This window comes from Dermacentor andersoni, chromosome 6 (genome assembly GCF_023375885.2).
Source record: "Dermacentor andersoni chromosome 6, qqDerAnde1_hic_scaffold, whole genome shotgun sequence".
Lineage (NCBI taxonomy): Eukaryota > Metazoa > Arthropoda > Arachnida > Ixodida > Ixodidae > Dermacentor > Dermacentor andersoni.
Window position 1 is genome coordinate 55,128,689 of NC_092819.1, and position 19,178 is coordinate 55,147,866.

A 19,178-nucleotide genomic window follows, 5' to 3' on the forward strand; every position below is an offset into this window, starting at 1 on the left:
ACTTACCCACTACATTCTCTTACGTTCCATAACTCCCTTAACTTCTTCCACCTCTTCTTCCGCTCGCGCAGCTTACGAATGTTTAAACACACAAAAAAAGAATATAGTTCCGTCCGCATTCTCCACGGCGGCAGAAATACTTCCGCTTGCATCGTCACAAATATTTTCTCTCTTGAACGTGTTTTTATTCACTCGTAGTGTTTGTAGACATCCAGCTATCACACCTAAAACAAATTAAGACCCGTAGCCAAAGAGGCATCCGCGGGCGAAACGGCAGGCGGCTACATTTGCCTCATTTTCGACGAAGACGACGATAAGGTACGCACCGCAGTTTTGTGATCGCTCGTAAACTACCAACAAATTCGCCTCTGTTTTACCGATTCGCATGCTTCTCTCGCAATGAAACCGTTTTCCTATCGTGGAAGCGTTTGCTTTTTCTAATCGTGGGTTTTCCCTTCGCGTGTTACCTTCTTTTCTTGGCGAGGAGTCAAGCAGTTCGACGCACGAGCGAGTCAGGCCACGGGGACAGCTCTGGTGCCGTAGTTCGATCGCTCAGCGAGATCTCGCGTGACAGCTACAACTTACCCGAGTTGTATACTTCGGTCGAGTGGTTCCTAACCGTAACGAGATTGTACGATGCGCGTTTAACTCGACCCGTCAATTAAACATGCATGTGAACGTCTAACGCGGGCTCGAGGGCAGGAACCTGCTCCCGCCATGTAAACTGTCTGCGCGTGAGAGGTGTTTACAGCTGCTCCTGTGTTTTGCCTCTTGATGCGAGCGTCATGAAAGGAAGAGTGCTGGATTTTTCACGATTACATCGTTGCTACAAGGAGGTTGATTTGCTAACGCAGTTTCCGTTTTTCTTCTTTCTTTTGCCTCACCGTCACGAACCGAACTGCTCGCTCTACAACTATAATGCTGTCATATATATATATATATATATATATATATATATATATATATATATATATATATATATATATATATATATATATATATATATATATCCCAGAACGTGGATGGAAAAACGGCGCGCCGCGGTAGATCAATTGGTAAGAGCATTGTACGCGTAATGTGAAGGCATGGGTGTGTAACCCACCTGCGGTCAGTTGCTTTGTCATCCGATTTTGTTTCCATTTATACCTAAGCTTAATTCAATTAAGAACTGCTAATAATTTCCCCTATGCTGTCCTTGGTGTTATTGTTTGTTGGCGTCTTATGTGTTTGTGTAGTATATCTGTAATGCGTGTTATTCTATCTATGTTAGTTAGTTTGAAGACGAAGCTTTTCCTTATGGCTTCCAAGGACAATTTTTTGCCAATGGCCTGTCGCTCGCATGTGCGTGCTCTTTTTATCGCGTGCCAACAGTAGTAACAGCGGATCCCACAGCGCGGAGCTGCCTATGATAAGTGAAGAACGGGCAGCCGAAGCAAGCTCTGCTGATGACATTGTGAGAAATCACTCCGCACTTCGAAGTTATACATAATGAAATCGATGCTACGTTCGACGTTGTACTGGTGTACATCAGGTAGATGGACATGTAGATGGTCCGAAATCAACTTAGGGTTGGTCACTTTAGTCTTACCGGAGGAGAATTCATGGGTCCTCATGCTACGCAGTCTTCGCTATAAGTAACATCGCTGAAAAAACGAAACGCGAACGTGTAATTGCAAAGTAGAACTCATTTCACAAGTAATAACTCGAGAGGACGATCTCGCTTCGCCATTTATTCAGAGATAGAATAGGCCTTACCTGAATGCGGACAAGGTCACGTGGTACAAGCCGAAATCGTGCCGACATTACACGCGTTGGCGAAAACTGGAAAGCACGCATTCTAGTTATAGCCCTAACTTGTTCGGCGGTGCAATTGTACGATATAGTAAACCTGTTTTGTAGCATGTTGTTTGGCACTGCAACGCTTTTAACAAAGAGGGATGCTGCTTTCAAGTCATGTCGCGATTTCAAGCCACCGTGGATTGTGCAGCCTTTGTCAAAAGTTCGCGAGTCAGAGTGCACGTCAACGAAATTATCACGGTGATGTGCTTTGAGGCTCGTTCAACCTCCAAATGGTGATTTAGGCGAGTTGGTTACGCATCGCGAAATGGTTTTTGCGCTAGAATAACTGGACAAAGGAAAGGGGTGGGGGTACAGGGTACACGAAACGCTTCGCCTGCCCTGCACCCTCCCCCACTTTCTTAGTCCACGTCTTCTAACGCAAAAGCCATTTCGTTTCAACCTATCGAGTGCTCCAAAAATTTCAGGAGCGAAGAGGTCACGTTGACTTCGTTGTCTAGAGCAATTCCGAGGCCAAGGAATCAGACAGGAGCCTACCACTGTTTGGTTACACGGCAGCGACAGCTCCTCACGTTGTGTACTGCTGGGCGACGGCTGAAAGACAGCGACAATTTAAGAGCACACGCACGCGCGAGTAACTGGATATCCTGGCCCGAAATTTTGACGAAACTAGTGGAGTTGGGTGGCACGTAATAAGTCGGACATGTAACCCATGTCACTACGAGTAAACGAACAGATATCGAGGGATGGCAAACACAGCCGATTGAGCGAAATTGACGTGGACTGATGACGTTGCAGTTTTAATTTTAGTTACGAGCTTCGAGACAGCGCGACTTTTTTGTCCTACAGTTGACGTAGTTTGATTGATTGACTGATTGATTGATTCGGACTGCTCAATCGACCTATCGATTGATCATTCGACTTTACTGCACTGTGTGTAGCCTATATAGGCTTTCTGCTGTGCTTTTATGAGGTTAGGTTTGGCAATTTACGGGCATTTGATAGAGTCAACTGACGCTAGGAGTACTTGGAAATCACTGGGAGATGCCTTCCTCCTGCAGTGGACATTACATAGACGGATGACCATGACGGTGATGACAATGACGACAATGACGTCTTTATGAAATGAAAAGTTACATACGTGGCTTTCATGAAACATTCGTTATTTGTTCTTCTTGTAACCGAAACCTGTCTGGATTTTGTTCTCCGCAGTCGGTGATCCAGATGTCCGGCTTCAGGAGCCTGGGCGACGACGAAGAGGTCGAGTTCGAGTGCAAGGCCTCGGACAAGGGCGTCGAGGCCACGGCCGTGTCGGGACCCGAAGGTGGCGACTGCAAGGGGTCGCACCGGAGGCCCATGTCCAAGAAGCGGTTCCGAAAGATCAGGTATGTATATGTGCATGCCTTACGCTGTCCAGGTCACGTGGCTAAACCCCATGCCGATCACACGACCACGCAGCACCACACTCCTATACACTATCATCTCACAAGTCGTTTGCAGGACTGTGGAAGCCACAGGGCTCCTTAGCCAATAGGAATGCCGAATTCCCCCTCAAGATGTGTGTTCATCCGCGCCGCATCGTATGCTCATGACCGTCGCGGTGATTCACGGTACACGACCTGCATGCGCAGAGGTCCTAACATGCCGCGTGTCGCCGTCACGTGTCATAAACGAAGCAAGAACAAAACTATAGTCCTGCCATTAATCAGACAGTTATGCCATGAACTATATTCCGCTGCGCAAGCATATTGCCTGTGTACGCCTCATACATGGCACAGTGCTGCAAACGACTGACGAGATGGAGTGCATAGGTGGCAATTAACAGACTTAGATGGGCTAGTTGGTTTGCTGACTTGATGGAACATGGTTATAACGGTGCGTTTTGAGGACAGGACACAGAAAGAAGGATCGGCGACTGTCCTGTATGCATTCTTTCTGTGTTCTGTCCACAAAACGCGCCGTTATAGCCATATGGGTGGCAAGTTCGAGGCATCGTGGTTCGCTTTCTTGCCACGTAAATCACCACGAGGAAAAAAAAAAGGTGTTAACGATCAGAGTGTAGGGTACACCGAAAACACCACCGCCGGTTTTGTGCACCCCGAGATGCGGGGCTAATATCGTATTAATGTTTCATACTACTGCATTGCGTGAATATTCCATTATTTGTACTGATGCTTTTATTTTCCTTTCTTGTTCCTTACGAATATGTTAACGCATTCCCCCCCACCCCTTACACAATGCCTTCTCGAAGGCTTGTCAGGTACTTGTAAATAAATAAATAAATAAATAAATAAATAAATAAATAAATAAATATAGTTTGGAAGCATGTGGTCGTTGACAAAACACGAATGAACTTGCAAAAAAAGAATTGAGGACGTCCTGTCCGCGCAAGTAAATCTGAGAGCTGTTACAATGATACAGTTTCTACAAAGCAGAGAACTGGATTTTAAGACATATGACGAAGCGAGGTGGGGCCAAACATTTTTTTAGCGATTGTGAAGTGTTGATGACAAATTGTTCTATTTAACAATTTACGGGGTTTTACGTTCTAAAACCACGATCTCATTGTGAGGCACGCCGTACTGGAGGACTCCGAAAATTTGGACCATCTGGGGTTCTTTAAACGCGTGCCTAAATCCAAGTACACTGGTGTTTTCGCATTTCCCCCATCGAAGTGCGGCCCCCGAGGCCGGAATTCGATCCCGCTACCTCGTGCTTAGCAACCCAACAAGCCACTAAGCAACCACGGCGGGTAGAGTTAATCACCACAAAAGGCATAGAATCGGAAATAATTTATATTTTTTTTATAGTTCATAAGTACGCTGCTGTGTTGGTAACCAGCATTAAATCGTGCCACTACCCTATCATCGCCTTCCACTCCTCTTTCGTTCATATTTTTTTACCCTTTCACCAGCGCAGAGTTTAGAGCGCGCAAGACGCAGGCCAGACCTGTCTCCATATCTACAAATATAATTATTTATCTTACCCAATGTCTCAAACGCCTGATCTTTCACGACGCTTAAGCTAACCTGAAACAACCAGCAACCGCGGGATACCTTACCGAAGAGCACTCGATCTAGGGCACGTTATTAAAGTTTCATAACGTTTTGTGAAGTGTACGTATGCGCAGCAAAAAGCCACGCAAGCCATCGCCCTCTTTCTTTCCCTCGTCACCTTTCCCCCCAAGTCACGTGGTCGCGTCGGCACTACAGTCTGTCTCGCCGCGATAAAAGGGGACAGCGGACACGCAACAAGCGGCCGCATGGCGCGCTTTCCGCACGGCTGATGACGATCGCGCGGCTTCTGCAGTCCTCTTCGGTTTGGTTCCCGGTTTAATGGCTTCCACGTCGATCGGCTGTCGAGAAGTGGGAGGAGGGAGAGACGCAAGGGGAGGGAGGGGGTTCTCTAAATAACGACTCGCAAGGGTGCCGCTAAACTACCGTCGTGTTCGCATGGCGCGCGGGTAAAGCCTGCAGCGTACATGGAGAGGCCACCGCCGTTCGCGTCCCTCCGCGTGATCGCTCCCGTGCCGAGGCAGGCGAGTGCGAAGACGCGCGGCTCCGTCGACATTCGATCTGCGCGAATGTAGACGCATCGATCACGACCAAAATCACGCAGTACATACCCACTTGTATAATTTTACTTATTATGACTTTTTTTCTGGGCACACTTTGCTCTCGCGCCAACCGCCGAGTCTCTCTCTCTCTCTCTCTCTCTCTCTTTATTTTTGGTTGTTTCCTGCGTTAGTCATTGTCGCTACGTGCTTCCGATGCAAGGATCGGCTGTCTGTGAACTTCGATTGTTATTCTGTTCACAGCAGCTCCGTTGCTCGACGCGACTGCACTTCGTCCCGTCCTCTCGTTTCGTTTTTGTGTTTCCTTGTTCTCCTCCACTTCTCTCGACTTGAGTCGCTGCCGTCTGCTATCGCGCCGTGACGAAGGCTCCATAAATCTCGAGCTTCTAACGGCTCCGCGAGGAATTCTCGAGTGGACACACAGGGAGGACGGGCCGCGCCGTACCCGTCCTGTTGCTATAGGCTCGCGTGGGACCTTAGCTTTCGAGCGTTCCTGGTATATTCCGCGTCGCTGGCGGGAAAAGCATGCGATAGTGTAAGTCTCGCGTGAACTCGCGTCTCTTCTCTCCACGTTGATATTGCGACTTTTCGGCGTACGGGAGGCGGGGGGGGGGGGGGGGGGGGAGATTGCGTAAAGAACAGCTAGAAGAATGGTTCCGGTGGTTTGTTTGTTCTCTGAGCAACGTAACATCAACAGACGAATTGCTGTACTTCCTTCGAAGTTCTCAATGGCAAAGGTCATTTTCTTCCTTTCTTTTTGTCCAAACATAGAAAGTGTTACATAGCTTGCGAAACCAACTTTGATACCGCTGAAACGTTCTTCTCTACCTTTCCAAAAAATCCAAGAAATATCCTAACTAAGCCAGCTAAGTTAAGACTACAGGGATAACGATCCTATCGCGCGTGACTGCGCATGCTTGCAAATGCTACATTCAAGTGTCCCTGTTACCCCTTTACCTTTGTGGTGCCCATGGAGTGTCGTTCCATCTAACATTTTCTTTTAACAACGACGACTCTCTTGTGCTATCGTGAACTGGTGTTTCCCTTTGGGTTAGAGCGAAGCTGTGCCTGTGCCAAAGCCATTGCGTATGTCGCTCGACACAATCCCAATGTGACTCGTACACCCGCACAGCCACGTGCATGCGATGATTCTCCTTATTTTGTTGCAGCGCAAGCTGAACAAGGACAACAGAAAGGCACGTCTAACACACACAGCGCCATCTGTTGTTGTCCTCGTTCAGCCTGCGCTACAACCAAATGAGACATGCCGTGCCAACAAGCCCCTATCCTCATGATTCTCCCTACCCACTCTCGCGCAGGTGCTACAACTGCGGTGAGTTCGCCAACCACATCGCGGCCAAGTGCACCATGGGACCGCAGCCCAAGCGCTGCCACCAGTGCAAGTCGGCCGAGCACCTGATCGCCGACTGCCCGCAGCGCGAGGACAAGCGCGCCAAAGGAGGCGCCGTCGAGTCCGCGACGCCGCCGACGCCGCCGCAGCAGCATGCGAACACCAACGGCGACAGCAGTCTTCCAGAGGAGCCCCTCGACAACGCCGCGACGGGGGCCGACGAGGCGGCGGAAAACAACAACAACAACAATGGCGCCGCGCCCCTCGCCAAACACGCCGAGGCGTAGAAAGATGCCCCTCGCACTGTCTCTCTGTCTCTCTCTCCCTCTTTATTTGTTCCCGCTTTTTGCGGGCCCGTACACACACACACACACCGAGGCGGCACTCTAAGATTCTGAAGTCCCAGCGCTGCGGGTTACGTGCTGCTCGCGAAAACTCGCCGCGGACTGGAGAGTGTGAAAGCAACGTGTATAGAGAGGTTGGGTCTCGTTGAGGAAAGCCGTAGAAACAGCGGACGCTAAGTGTACGCCCTGCGCACGAACGAAGCTCAAGCAGTGCTTTGGTCTCCGGGCGTGTGCAGCACCGGTGACGCCTATTCACCCTTGCGTCCGCTGTTTCTAAAAGCTCTCAATTTTCCGCGCAATCTGTCACCAATGCGTGAGCTTTAAGGCACCGTCAGCGCAGATCTATATATATACCTCATAGGGTGTTGTTTCCGATGGTACGGCAAGCGAGCTGTTCTTTGTTTCTGTCGCGTCGACAGCTACGTATCCTCGCAGAAAGATCACTCAAGCTCGAAACTCGGGGTTACTTGCACGAGCCAGTGGCCGCGAGAAAGTTCAAACGGCTGATTGTACTATTCGGTTACTACATAGAAGTTGCCAGGACTGTTGGAGGCCCAGACTGGGAGCTTGAGGAGTAAATAGAAAGTATGTACAGAAAGGCAGGTAGTCGCTGTTGGCTACCCTGCACGAGGAGAGGAGGGGGTAAAGGGGTTAACGTTCAAGTATGGCTTTGAGAAAGCAACGTTGCCCGAACAAATCCGGATAGCTCAATGGCGGCCAATTTTTCACCTTGTAGACGATCATTCGAACCTCCAACCCGTGACACTTCATCCAACTTTGCCAATTAGGCTCTGAAAACCACGCAGTATGCTGATAATTCGATTATGCAGGAGTGAGCGTTCGTGCCAACTTTAGCTCAATTTTCCATAGTTCTCGTGCGGCTTGAATACGTCTACTCCGCTTGTGCACAGTGGGAGTGAACGTACTCCATTGAGAGGTGCGAGGACTGTCGAATATTAGATGTTCGAGGAGCAGTGCAACCTCGCAAAAGAGAATGGCTCGCCTTCTCTTTTTCGTGCAGTAAGCTAACCAACTGCCGTGCTAAACTTATCTGGGCAAGCGAGTGAAACCATTTCCCTTTAATGGCGAACAAAATCTGGAGAAAGCAGACGGAGAGGGACCGCAGCGAAGTGTCAGCTTTAGTAGATGTCGCCAGTCTTGCTATCTCATAGCCTGGCAAGCCTTCAGGAGCCTTGGCCCCACGAATGTGTGACCGACCATCAACGCAATTGGAGGAAAAGAAAACAAAGGAACCGCCTTCATACGTGCACAATCAGAACAACGACCTTGTTAAGTGATCCATGGATACTCGTTCGCAGAGCACCGTTTTAAACCACTCAATGAGACAGAGTGCCCGAGAACCGCGCATAAGGCAGCTCGACGTATCCAAAGCAGCCGCAACTACACCATCGTTACTGCATAGTGCTCTGGCGTTTTCATAAGAGTAGAATACACGTCGATCATTGATAGGACGAACGCTGAAATTGCTAAGGAAACACCTGGTTGTTAGCGCGACCCGAAAATACAACAGGTGTATACAGAGAATAATTATCTTGTAAAGCTGAATTGGACCGGGTAGTCGAATGGATCAGACGATTCCATTGGTGTCTCTACACACACCTAAATTGAGCATCTGTTGGTATACCGTACTTAAGAGGTATGGGCGAACAAGGCATGCAAGTCAGTTTCTTACGTGGTCTTTCTGTACTGTCGATAGCTCCGAGAGGACTTAACGTGAGCGCAGTTGTGTACGAGGTAATCATCCGGGTTCCTGCACGCGACCGTCTTGATGGCGCTTGCCTTCGAAGTGGTCACGTGGCACAGGATTCATAGTGCCGGTCAGTGCATTTTCGCTCCAACATATCACTACCAGGGCATTCTATCTGGATCACACGGGGGCATTCTGCTTTGGTATATACGCAGTGCAGAGCGACACGATTATCATAAGTGTTGTAGACCTATAGATAGCAATCAGCAAGGTGCTCGAAGAGCATGCTTTGGTTCCCACCCCGGTACGTTTAACACGCTGATTGGTAGACGGGATGTTTTCTCAACCTTGCTTCCATAGTTTAAAAACAAAAATATAGGGCACGAGGGCTATCTTTAAGTAGCCTTTTTTGTATTTCCAATTTCAGCAATCATTTAATTCAAAATTTGCTCGCAGGAATAGCGAGCTCTTTATCAGAACAGTCTTTAAGGTTCGCTGCTGCCTGACTTCTGCATATTCGCACGTGTAGACCTTGTTGTGCCAAAAAAAAAAAAAACTATTGTGTATGCTGGCGAAAATTAGATTTCGAGTCATTTCGTATAGCTACAAAAAGTGGACATAAATCTGTCGTTGAATGCAATGCGGGCTGGCTTTTCCCGAAAACAGCGTTTCCCGAAAGTTGTCCTTGCATATGAGCGTGCAAGGAAACCCACGTGTTAGAAGAAAAAGAAAACCTCAAAACGAGTACTTCGCCGGGACGTTTCCATTTAAGATGATGGGCTTGCTTCCTATCGCGAGACGCAACTCGATACGCTGCCAATCTTCGGGGTAATTCAATCGCGCCTTGTGTGCATATGTCGCGCTGACTGCGCCGGTAAATTGTACAGACTATATACACAACCTTGTTGCGTGGTGACCACAGCTGTGTAGGACCTTTTCTGAGGCCGTTCTTTCATTTTTCTTTTTTTTTTTCGTTGACTCGGCGAGGTTGTTGCTTTCTTCTCCCGAGCCGTTGTGTGTGCGGTGGTGTGCAAAAGAGAACAACACTTAATTTCGTGTGCGTGTGCGTGTGTGCGCATACATGGCGTGATGATGCGCGTTGTGGGCGTATAGTAACGATCCCAAAGAAGTCTATAAGTGTGGTCGAGAGACGACCCTCCGTGTTAAGGCTTCAACCGAGCGCAGCCGGTTTCGCCTTCTTCATTAATGCCTTAAAGGGACATTATTGAGAAACGTTGAATGAGCTTAAAATATATATCCCCGTTAGTTTGCGGTATACATAAGGGGCTGGTTAGTAGAAGAGAAAATGAGGGCCAGATTTTCATTATCTGAATGTCGTGCCAATAGAAACCCCCGCGTCAATAAGTAAGTCAGTGTGACGTCATACATTTTGAAGTTTACCTGTTCCTTATTTGGAGAGCTGTGGCTCAGTGAATGTTCTTGAAATCTGCTAGGTTCAGTCTCTGGTACCTTTCGACTACAATGCAGGTCATCGCTGCCAATAAAAAAAAATTAACTACACCCGAGCTGGCGCCGTCAAAATTCATGACGTCACGTCGAACTAGTGCGGGAACTGGGAAGGGGCGTCGCCACCGGCGTTTTCTTAAAAAAATTTATTTTCTTAATCGAGCTCAATGTACTTTTCTCTTCAATGTCCCTTTACAGTGCAAGTATACTTGCTTATCATTCGACAAGCCTCTTTAATCTCGTTTTCTTTATGTGCCTCCTTAGAAATGGTGTGCGAGTTTTAGGTTTCATCGCCCTTATAGCATAGCTGATCTTTCTTTGCGTTCAATTCTTTGACCAGCTTTGTTGATGACAAACTGTCCGTTGAAAGTTTAATATTGCTTGTTAGTTGAAATCCTTGACCTCCGGTGAAAAGTGATAACACGAAGTGATGTCTGAGTTGATTTCAGAAGGAAAAAAAAAATCAAAGTTGAAACTTTGGCCTTGCTTTCTTTGCGAAGAAGCGCGCGTTCTGGTTATTCCGCTTTGGGGTTGTGTATACAGCTTTTGCCAACGCAAGCATCTTGCGAATGAAATGCTCAATGATCCCCGTCATTTATACTGACCAATCGACTACAACGACCCCTCCATGTTCGGATGGGCATTATATACCCGGCACGTGGTTGGTATTATTTCTCAGCCGGAGGCCAAGGATCAATCATTATAGTTTAGATTAAGAATGAAAAAAAAAGGTTTTCTAGTTTGTGTACTCTTATGTACTGTTCGTTTTCTTTTTGTTAGAAAAAAAAAAGATATATTGTATGTGCAACTGCCATGTGACCCTGCCATACCGCATCGCTGGGCCATTCACACGTACCCAATCAAACCTGTGAGTGTATAATAGAACACCGTTTTTCTGTAGGCGGAAGACAGGTTGTAAAATTGTTTATATGAGAGGACTCTACTGTATAGGTGTTTCGTCTTGGTGTCTCGCGCGCAGCGCCATCTATAGAATGGCGCAAGAAGCGTGCTTGAACGAGACCTTTTTGGGTGGCCAAAACAGGAACAAACTATATATGTATACAGAGGGGTGTCTTACTAACGTTTCGAAATCTCGACAAAGTGTTCCGCCGGCACGAACATTGCGACGCCGAGCAGCAGTGGAAGTCTGGGCGAACTTGTCAAGCGTGATCGCCTCATATTGGGATGTGGTACTGCTCTGAATTCAGTTCCTAAACATAAGCTGTGGCAGGGTTCGGCGGCGCCTTAATCGCTTTGATAAAACGTTTAGTATAGCGTTACAGTTCTAACGTTAGCGTTAGCGCACGAACCAGGTTACATCTGCGCATGCGTGTTACGCATGAGCGAGCGTATCTGCAGTTGTACTTGGCGAGGGTGGTAACGGTAGCTGTAAGCGGCAATGCTATGCTGGAACTTTTCAGCAAACGGATTTAGCTTGAAAGTACGCGTTTTAGCTTTATCGTAAAGCCTGGGGGCGATGCCGCGAACAGCAGCATTTTTGGCAAGACCTTGTGACGTTGCATTCAGCCAAACCTTAAGCGCAGCTCGTCGTATTGCGCGACTTTTGGCGTAAAGCTTTCCAACTACTTCCGTTTGTTCATCAAAGATGTCACAGGAACGATGGGCGAAAATACCAGTGGTTTATTTTCCAAAGATTACCGTGCAACCAAGGAAAGCTTTAGTAAACTCTTCTTAAACACAGCGCCCCACAAGTTATCTCCAGAAGCACCACCGTTTGCGGGTCCGTCCCTGTAGTAAGGTAAAGCCTGAACCCTACGTATATCTCCAGCGTAAACATCTGGAATCCGGAAACGAAAACCAAAAAAACAAACAAGCAAACACAAATACGTGCTCGCGCTCCAGTTCGTGCCGGTAGAAACCTAATGATCGTTTCCTCAATAATCGTAGCTTCTCTTCTGGCCTGCTTGGTGGGTAATTAAGACATAGATATAATGATGCAATGCGCAAAAATTGTTGCAGACTGTCCCTTTCGTACAAATTGACATTCGATTTGAGTAATATTTGTGCAGAACACGTACTTTAAGGCAACAGTCATGACAATCTGATGTTCCGGCTTCACCCGTTTGGCATTAGGTAACTTCACCTATGCAAGTTGAGCTAGGGACAGCAACATTATGCTCCAAATTATGCCAGCGATTGGCTTCACACACCGTACGACAGCATATTCAAACTTCTTTTTTCTTTTTTTTTTTTTTTTGTAACGTAACAGAGCAGCTTAAAAATTTGGAACTGGAACGTTTATCGGCAACGTACGCAAGCAGGCCCAAAGAGAAGTAGCGGTCGTCTGTAATGCTCGGAGTGCGCAAACTGATATGTCTTGCGCACACACCCACTAATGTGTTAATTTATGTATTTAGAGAGTAAGGGGACAATGGGCAATTAGCTATGAGGACCTTTGCAAAATGTTCGGTTGACATTTCTAAAGAAAGAAGAAATAACGGACGGTCTACTACGCGTCAACGAAATCAATTGCAAAGGAAGGCTTGAGCGTGTATCATTCTCAGCCGAAGGCCCACAAGGTTAAACATCATTGAAAGGAGAAGTGAACAAGTAAAAGCAAAATGCCCATATTTTGTAAAGACGGGCAAAACAAATCTTTCCCTGCATTATGGCGTGTTTTGTATGCATTTTTTCCGAGAAATAAAGAAAGATAAAGAGAAATACTATATATGGGTTTGTTATATAGAAAGGTGAATATGCGAAAGCATATACTCTTGGCGGTGCTTTCTTTTTTTCGTGTTTGGTTGTGCTACATTTTATACAGCGAACAATCCCTTACGAAGAGTAGTAGTTATGCTATTGTTTCGCAATCAAATAGCTTTGTTTCTTTTTATCTGTGCAGAGGTGCAAGACGCACGATATTTCATTCGTCTGAAAATACACTACAGCGGTAAAAGGATCGTGCCGACGTACACTGCGTTTCCAAATAATGCGCACTGCAGCTGAAGCGGCCGGGCGTCCTCTGGCGGTCAGAACTGAATGATCACCTGATGGATGATCACGTGATGCTTCGACGGCAGTCGAGAGGCGGCGTGCATTGAAATGACGAACGGAGTCACAGGCAACTCCGTCACGCCGAAGCAATGTTGTGCCTTAATCGACTCACTTTTCGAGACTCCGCTTACTCCCCAACTAGTTAACGTGCGTTCACTGCATTTGTACGCGCAAGCAGAGTAACCAATTACGCCGATAAGGAAGTGTATCAACTCTCGAAAAAAGTGCTACAGTGACACCATAGCGTCACTTTAAGAAGCGAAACCAAATCACCTTTCACCAAATCACTCGCGAAATTGTTCTTTTTGTTTGCGCGGCGAAAAAAAAAGAAGAAATGGTTGGTTACAAACGCAGAAAGCAAAGAAGGTCATAAATTTGCCTCTTACTGAACTTCTCGACCAAATCGCAGCACTGTAGCTACGTCAGTGTGATGTCACAAGTTGTAAACTATTTTCATTCGTTCCCCAGCGGTCGCTTTTTTCTTTCTTCAAAAAGAAGTCAATACTCGCAAAATTCATTATTTCGTCCTCTTATGATGCGTTATAATCTTCTTTTTTACCGGCCAACGATTAACTAGCCGCAAGCAGACGCCGTCATAGATCAGTGACGTCACTTGGGACTATTGCACGTAGTCCAAGACGGCGTCGTGAACCGTCAGTCGTTCGCTGAGTTTCCTGGCTTACGAAAGGACTGTCCCCGTGACTTTTTACTATTGTTTCAATAGCGTAACTTACGAACTCAGCTCAACCCAATGTTCTCATCAATGTCCTTAAAACGGCATAACACATGCAGCTTTCTCTCATGCAATGAAGCCGCCAGCATTCCATTGCTTTTAAAAGGCTAGAGAAATGTGCCATCCGAAGAACGCTCGCCCCACTGAACCCTTGAAAAACACGTTTTCTGATTGCACGATGCCATCGAAAGCTTCTGCTGCAGTGTCGCACTATTGGGAAAACGCGAAGCTCGCTCATATTGGCCGTGTCCACTGCCCCAATGTCCGCGGCTATGTAATGCCGAGTGGGTTTTGTGCCACGTCTGGTTTCGAACCTGCTCGTTTGCAGCACACGAACAACGCGGTGACGCATTTGCCGTGAGAGCGCTAAAGTGAGAACGCGGGGTGACTTCTGTTTGTGTTAAATAGTGACCGGTCAATAAAATCTGGAAGACACGATCGCAAGCGTGTTTTCACTTTGTATGCCTGAGAATAAAGGCCGTAACAAAAATCATGCTGTCACTTGTTATTTTTGGTGCATAGGTGCATGCTCTTTTATCTACATAAAACAAGAAAATTGCCTGCAGGAAAACTAACTACTAGTGTAATCATTCTTCCCATATGAGCGCGCACAGACCGCGTAAAATTTATAGAGCCCCAATAACTTCGCTATGAGCTCCCGCAGAGGAACTGCAGAAATGGGCAAAACATAGCTGTAATCTGGCATTTTCTTGTGATAATATTTCCGGGATCTTGGCTATCGTACACAGCAGAGATTGAACCACAATAGAAGGCTCTCTAGTAGACGTCTTTCTGGTTGGTTAGGCTAGCGTGTCTACCCGTGAACTTGAACAAGCCGAATAGTAGCTTTACATTTCTACACGCAGTCCAGTAGCTCAACTGAAGGTCCCTCAGCTTGCAGTTGGGAAACGTCTCAGTTGCTAATCTCCTAGTTCTAAACTATCTAGGTAAATTACTTGCAGGTGACCCTGCCCGTGAGAAGAAAGGTGCATACGGTATGTATTATCAAATCCTGATTGAGTGCTTACCGTTGTCGATGAAACAAAAAGTTTGAAATCATTCCATTTTGCCGGTGCTAACATATGGGGCAGAAACTTGCGGGTTAGCAAGGAAACTCGAGAAATATTTGAGGACCCTGCAAAGAGCGATGGAACGAAAGTGAGCGAAAGAGAGTGGTGTGGATCAAACAGCAAACTGGCATTGCCGATCTTCAGGATGAAGAAACAAATAGAGCTGGGCAGGCTAAGTAAAACGTAGGGCAGACAAGCGGTGCACCAATACTTAGAGAATGGGGGCCAAGATAAGGAAAGCGCAGTCGAGCACTGCTGAAAGCTAGGTGGGCTGCTGAAATTAGGAACTTCGCAGACGCGAGTGGGAGTCGCCTAGCGCAAAGATCGTTAAGAGAGTTCCTCGTCGTGCAGCGGCCATAAACATAGGCAAAAAAATAACTGAAAAGCGTTGGTGCGGCGCATACATCAGTCCCCACGATAACGCACTTGCTGACACCGATTCACAAGATGAATACACCGATTGTCGCCGATTGGTTTGCAGGTGGAAAACGTAAGCACATAGCCCAATAAAATATCCGAGCTGCCAGGTGCACTCATTTCTCTGGGAAGCTTTGGTTCAGCGCACACAGCAGTTCCCATGATAACGCCCTTGCTGACTCCGATTCACACGATGAATACACCGATTTGTGCTCATTCAGGGTGAAAAGGTAAGCATGTAGCCCAATAAACTGTCCGTGCGGCTAGGTGCACTCATTTCTCTGGAAAGCTTTGGTTCAGCGCATACACCAGTCCCCATGATAACGCGCTTGCTGACTCCGATTCACACGATGAAAACACTGATTGGCGCTGATCGGCTTCAAGGTGGAAAAGGTAAGCAAGTAGGCCTATAAACTCTCCGTGCGGTCAGGTGCACTCACTTCTCTGGAAAGCGTTGGTTCAGCGCATACACCAGTCCCCATGATAACGCACTTGCTGACTCCGATTCACACGATGAAAACACTGATTGGCTTCAAGGTGAAAAAGGTAAGCAAGTAGGCCAATAAACTCTCCGTGTAGCCAGGTGCACTCACTGCTCTGGAAAGCTTTGGTTCAGCGCATACACCAGTCCCCATGATAACGCACTTGCTGACTCCGATACACACGATGAAAACACTGATTGGCGCTGATTGGCTTCCAGGTGGAAAAGGTGAGCATGTAGCCCAATAAACTGTCTGTGCGGCCAGGTGCACTCACTTCTCTGGAAAGCTTTGGTTCAGCGCATACACCAGTCCCCATGATAACGCACTTGCTGACTCCGATTCACACGATGAAAACACTGATTGGCGCTGATTGGCTTCAAGGTATAAAAGGTAAGCAAGTAGGCCAATAAACTCTCCGTGCGGCCAGGTGCACTCACTTCTCTCGAAAGCTTTGGTTCAGCGCATACACCAGCACCCAGCATAACGTACTTTCTGACACCGATTCACAAGATGAATACACCGATTGTCGCCGATTGGTTTGCAGGTGGAAAAGGTAAGCACATAGCCCAATAAAATATCCGTGCTGCCAGGTGCACTCATTTCTCTGGGAAGCTTTGGTTCAGCGCACACAGCAGTTCCCATGATAACGCCCTTGCTGACTCCGATTCACACGATGAATACACCGATTTGTGCTCATACAGGGTGAAAAGGTAAGCATGTAGCCCAATAAACTGTCCGTGCGGCTAGGTGCGCTCACTTCTCTGGAAAGCTTTGGTTCAGGGCATACACCAGTCCCCATGATAACGCGCTTGCTGACTCCGATTCACACGATGAAAACACTGATTGGCGCTGATTGGCTTCAAGGTGGAAAAGGTAAGCAAGTAGGCCAATAAACTCTCCGTGCGGCCAGGTGCACTCACTTTTCTGGAAAGCTTTCGTTCAGAGCATACACCAGTCCCCATGATAACGTACTTCCTGACTCCAATTCACACGATTAATAGACCGATTTGCGCTGATTCGCTTCCAGGTGGAAAAGGTAAGCAATTAGTCCAATAAACTGTCCGTGCGGCCAGCTGCAGCAACTTCTCCGGAAAGCTTTGGTTCAGCACATACATCAGTCCCCGTGATAACGCACTTGCTGACCCCGATTCACAGAATGAATACACCGATTGGCGGTGATTGGCTTCGATATGGGAAAGGTAAGCATATAGCCGAATAACCTGTTCGCGTTGCCAGGTGCAATCACTACTCTGGAAAGCTTTGGTTCAGCGCATACACCAGTCCCCATGAAAACGCACTTGCTGACTCCGATTCACATGATGAATACACCGATTCGCGCTGATTCGCTTCCAAGTGGAAAAGGTAAGCAATTAATCCAATGAACTGTCCGTGCGGCCAGATGTAGCAACTTGTCCGGAAAGCTTTGGTTCAGCGCATACATCAGTCGGCATGATCACGCACTTGCTGACTCCGATTCACAGGATTAATACACTGATTGGCTTCCAGGTGAGAAAGGTAAGCATATAGGTGAATAACCTGTCCACGTTGCCAGGTGCACTCACTTCTCTAGAAATCTTTGGTTAAGCGCATACATCAGTCCCCATGATAACGAACTTCCTGACACCGATTCACATGATGAACACACCGATTCGCACTGATTGGCTTCCAGGGTGAAAAGGTAAGCATATAGCTCATTAAACTGCCCGTGGCTGAGATGATATTTTCATGGGCATTAGGCTCACCGTTTATTTTCATTTTTTCGAGAAAATTAATCTGTGCCTATTCGTCAATTTATCGCGTAAAAAAGCATCAGCGCGTGCGTGTGGAGTGATCTATACGACGAATCAGAGCTTTCAGGATACCTTATTTAACGTGGCTGAGACGCTATTTTCATGGGCTATAGGCTTACCATTTTTTCATTTTTTCGAGAAAATTAATCTCTGCCTATTCGTTCATTTATCGCGTAAATAAGCATCAGCGCGTGCGTGGGGAGTGATCTATACGACGAATCAGTGCTTTCGGGATACCTTATTTAACGTGGCTGAGACGATATTATCATGGGCTATAGGCTTACCATTTTTTCATATTTTTGAGAAAGTTAATCTGTGCCTATTCGTCAACTTATCGCGTAAATAAACATCCGCGCGTGCGTGGGGAGTGATCTATACGACGAATCAGTGCTTTCTGGATACCTAATTTAAAGTGGCTGAGACGATATTTTCATGGGCTATAGGCTTACCATTTTATCATTTTTTCGAGAAAATTAATCTGTGCCTATACGTCAACTTATCGCGTAAATAAGCATCCGCGCGTGCGTGGGAAGTGATCTATACGACGAGTCAGTGCTTTCTGGATACCTAATTTAAAGTGGCTGAGACGATATTTTCATGGGCTATAGGCTTACATTTTTTCATTTTTTCGAGAAAATTAATCTCTGCCTATTCGTTCATTTATCGCGTAAATAAGCATCAGCGCGTGCGTGGGGAGTGATCTATACGACGAATCAGTGCTTTCGGGATACCTTATTTAACGTGGCTGAGACGATATTTTCATGGGCTATAGGCTTACCATTTTTTCATTTTTTCGAGAAAATTAATCTGTGCCTATTCGTCAACTTATCGCGTAAATAAGCATCCGCGCGCGCGTGGGGAGTGATCTATACGGCGAATCAGTGCTTTCTGGATACCTAATTTAAAGTGGCTGAGACGATATTTTCATGGGCTATAGGCTTACCATTTTATCATTTTTTCGAGAAAATTAATCTGTGCCTATACGTCAACTTATCGCGTAAATAAGCATCCGCGCGTGCGTGGGAAGTGATCTATACGACGAGTCAGTGCTTTCTGGATACCTAATTTAAAGTGGCTGAGACGATATTTTCATGGGCTATAGGCTTACATTTTTTTCATTTTTTCGAGAAAATTAATCTGTGCCTATTCGTTCATTTATCGCGTAAATAAGCATCAGCGCGTGCGTGGGGAGTGATCTATACGACGAATCAGTGCTTTCGGGATACCTTATTTAACGTGGCTGAGGCGATATTTTCATGGGCTATAGGCTTACCATTTTTTCATATTTTCGAGAAAATTATTCTGTGCCTATTCTTCAATTTATCGCGTAAATAAGCATCAGCGCGTACGTGGGGAGTGATCTATACGACGAGTCAGTGCTTTCTGGATACCTAATTTAAAGTGGCTGAGACGATATTTTCATGGGCTAT

The 19,178-nt window shown here is 46.7% G+C and overlaps 1 protein-coding gene across 3 annotated transcripts in view; it reads left to right on the forward strand.

Annotated features, from left to right (window-relative positions):
• Positions 1 to 14,479, forward strand: part of lin-28 (protein lin-28 homolog) — a 211,795-nt gene extending 197,316 nt beyond the window's left edge. For all 3 annotated transcript variants that reach the window (XM_050171686.3, XM_050171685.3, XM_050171687.3), the window contains 2 exons: positions 3,010 to 3,182; positions 6,691 to 14,479. In XM_050171686.3, the coding sequence (XP_050027643.2) occupies positions 3,010 to 3,182; positions 6,691 to 7,009 (492 nt within the window). In that variant the 3' untranslated portion in view covers positions 7,010 to 14,479. The remainder of the gene's footprint in view (positions 1 to 3,009; positions 3,183 to 6,690) is intronic.
• Positions 14,480 to 19,178: the final 4,699 nt, after the last annotated feature.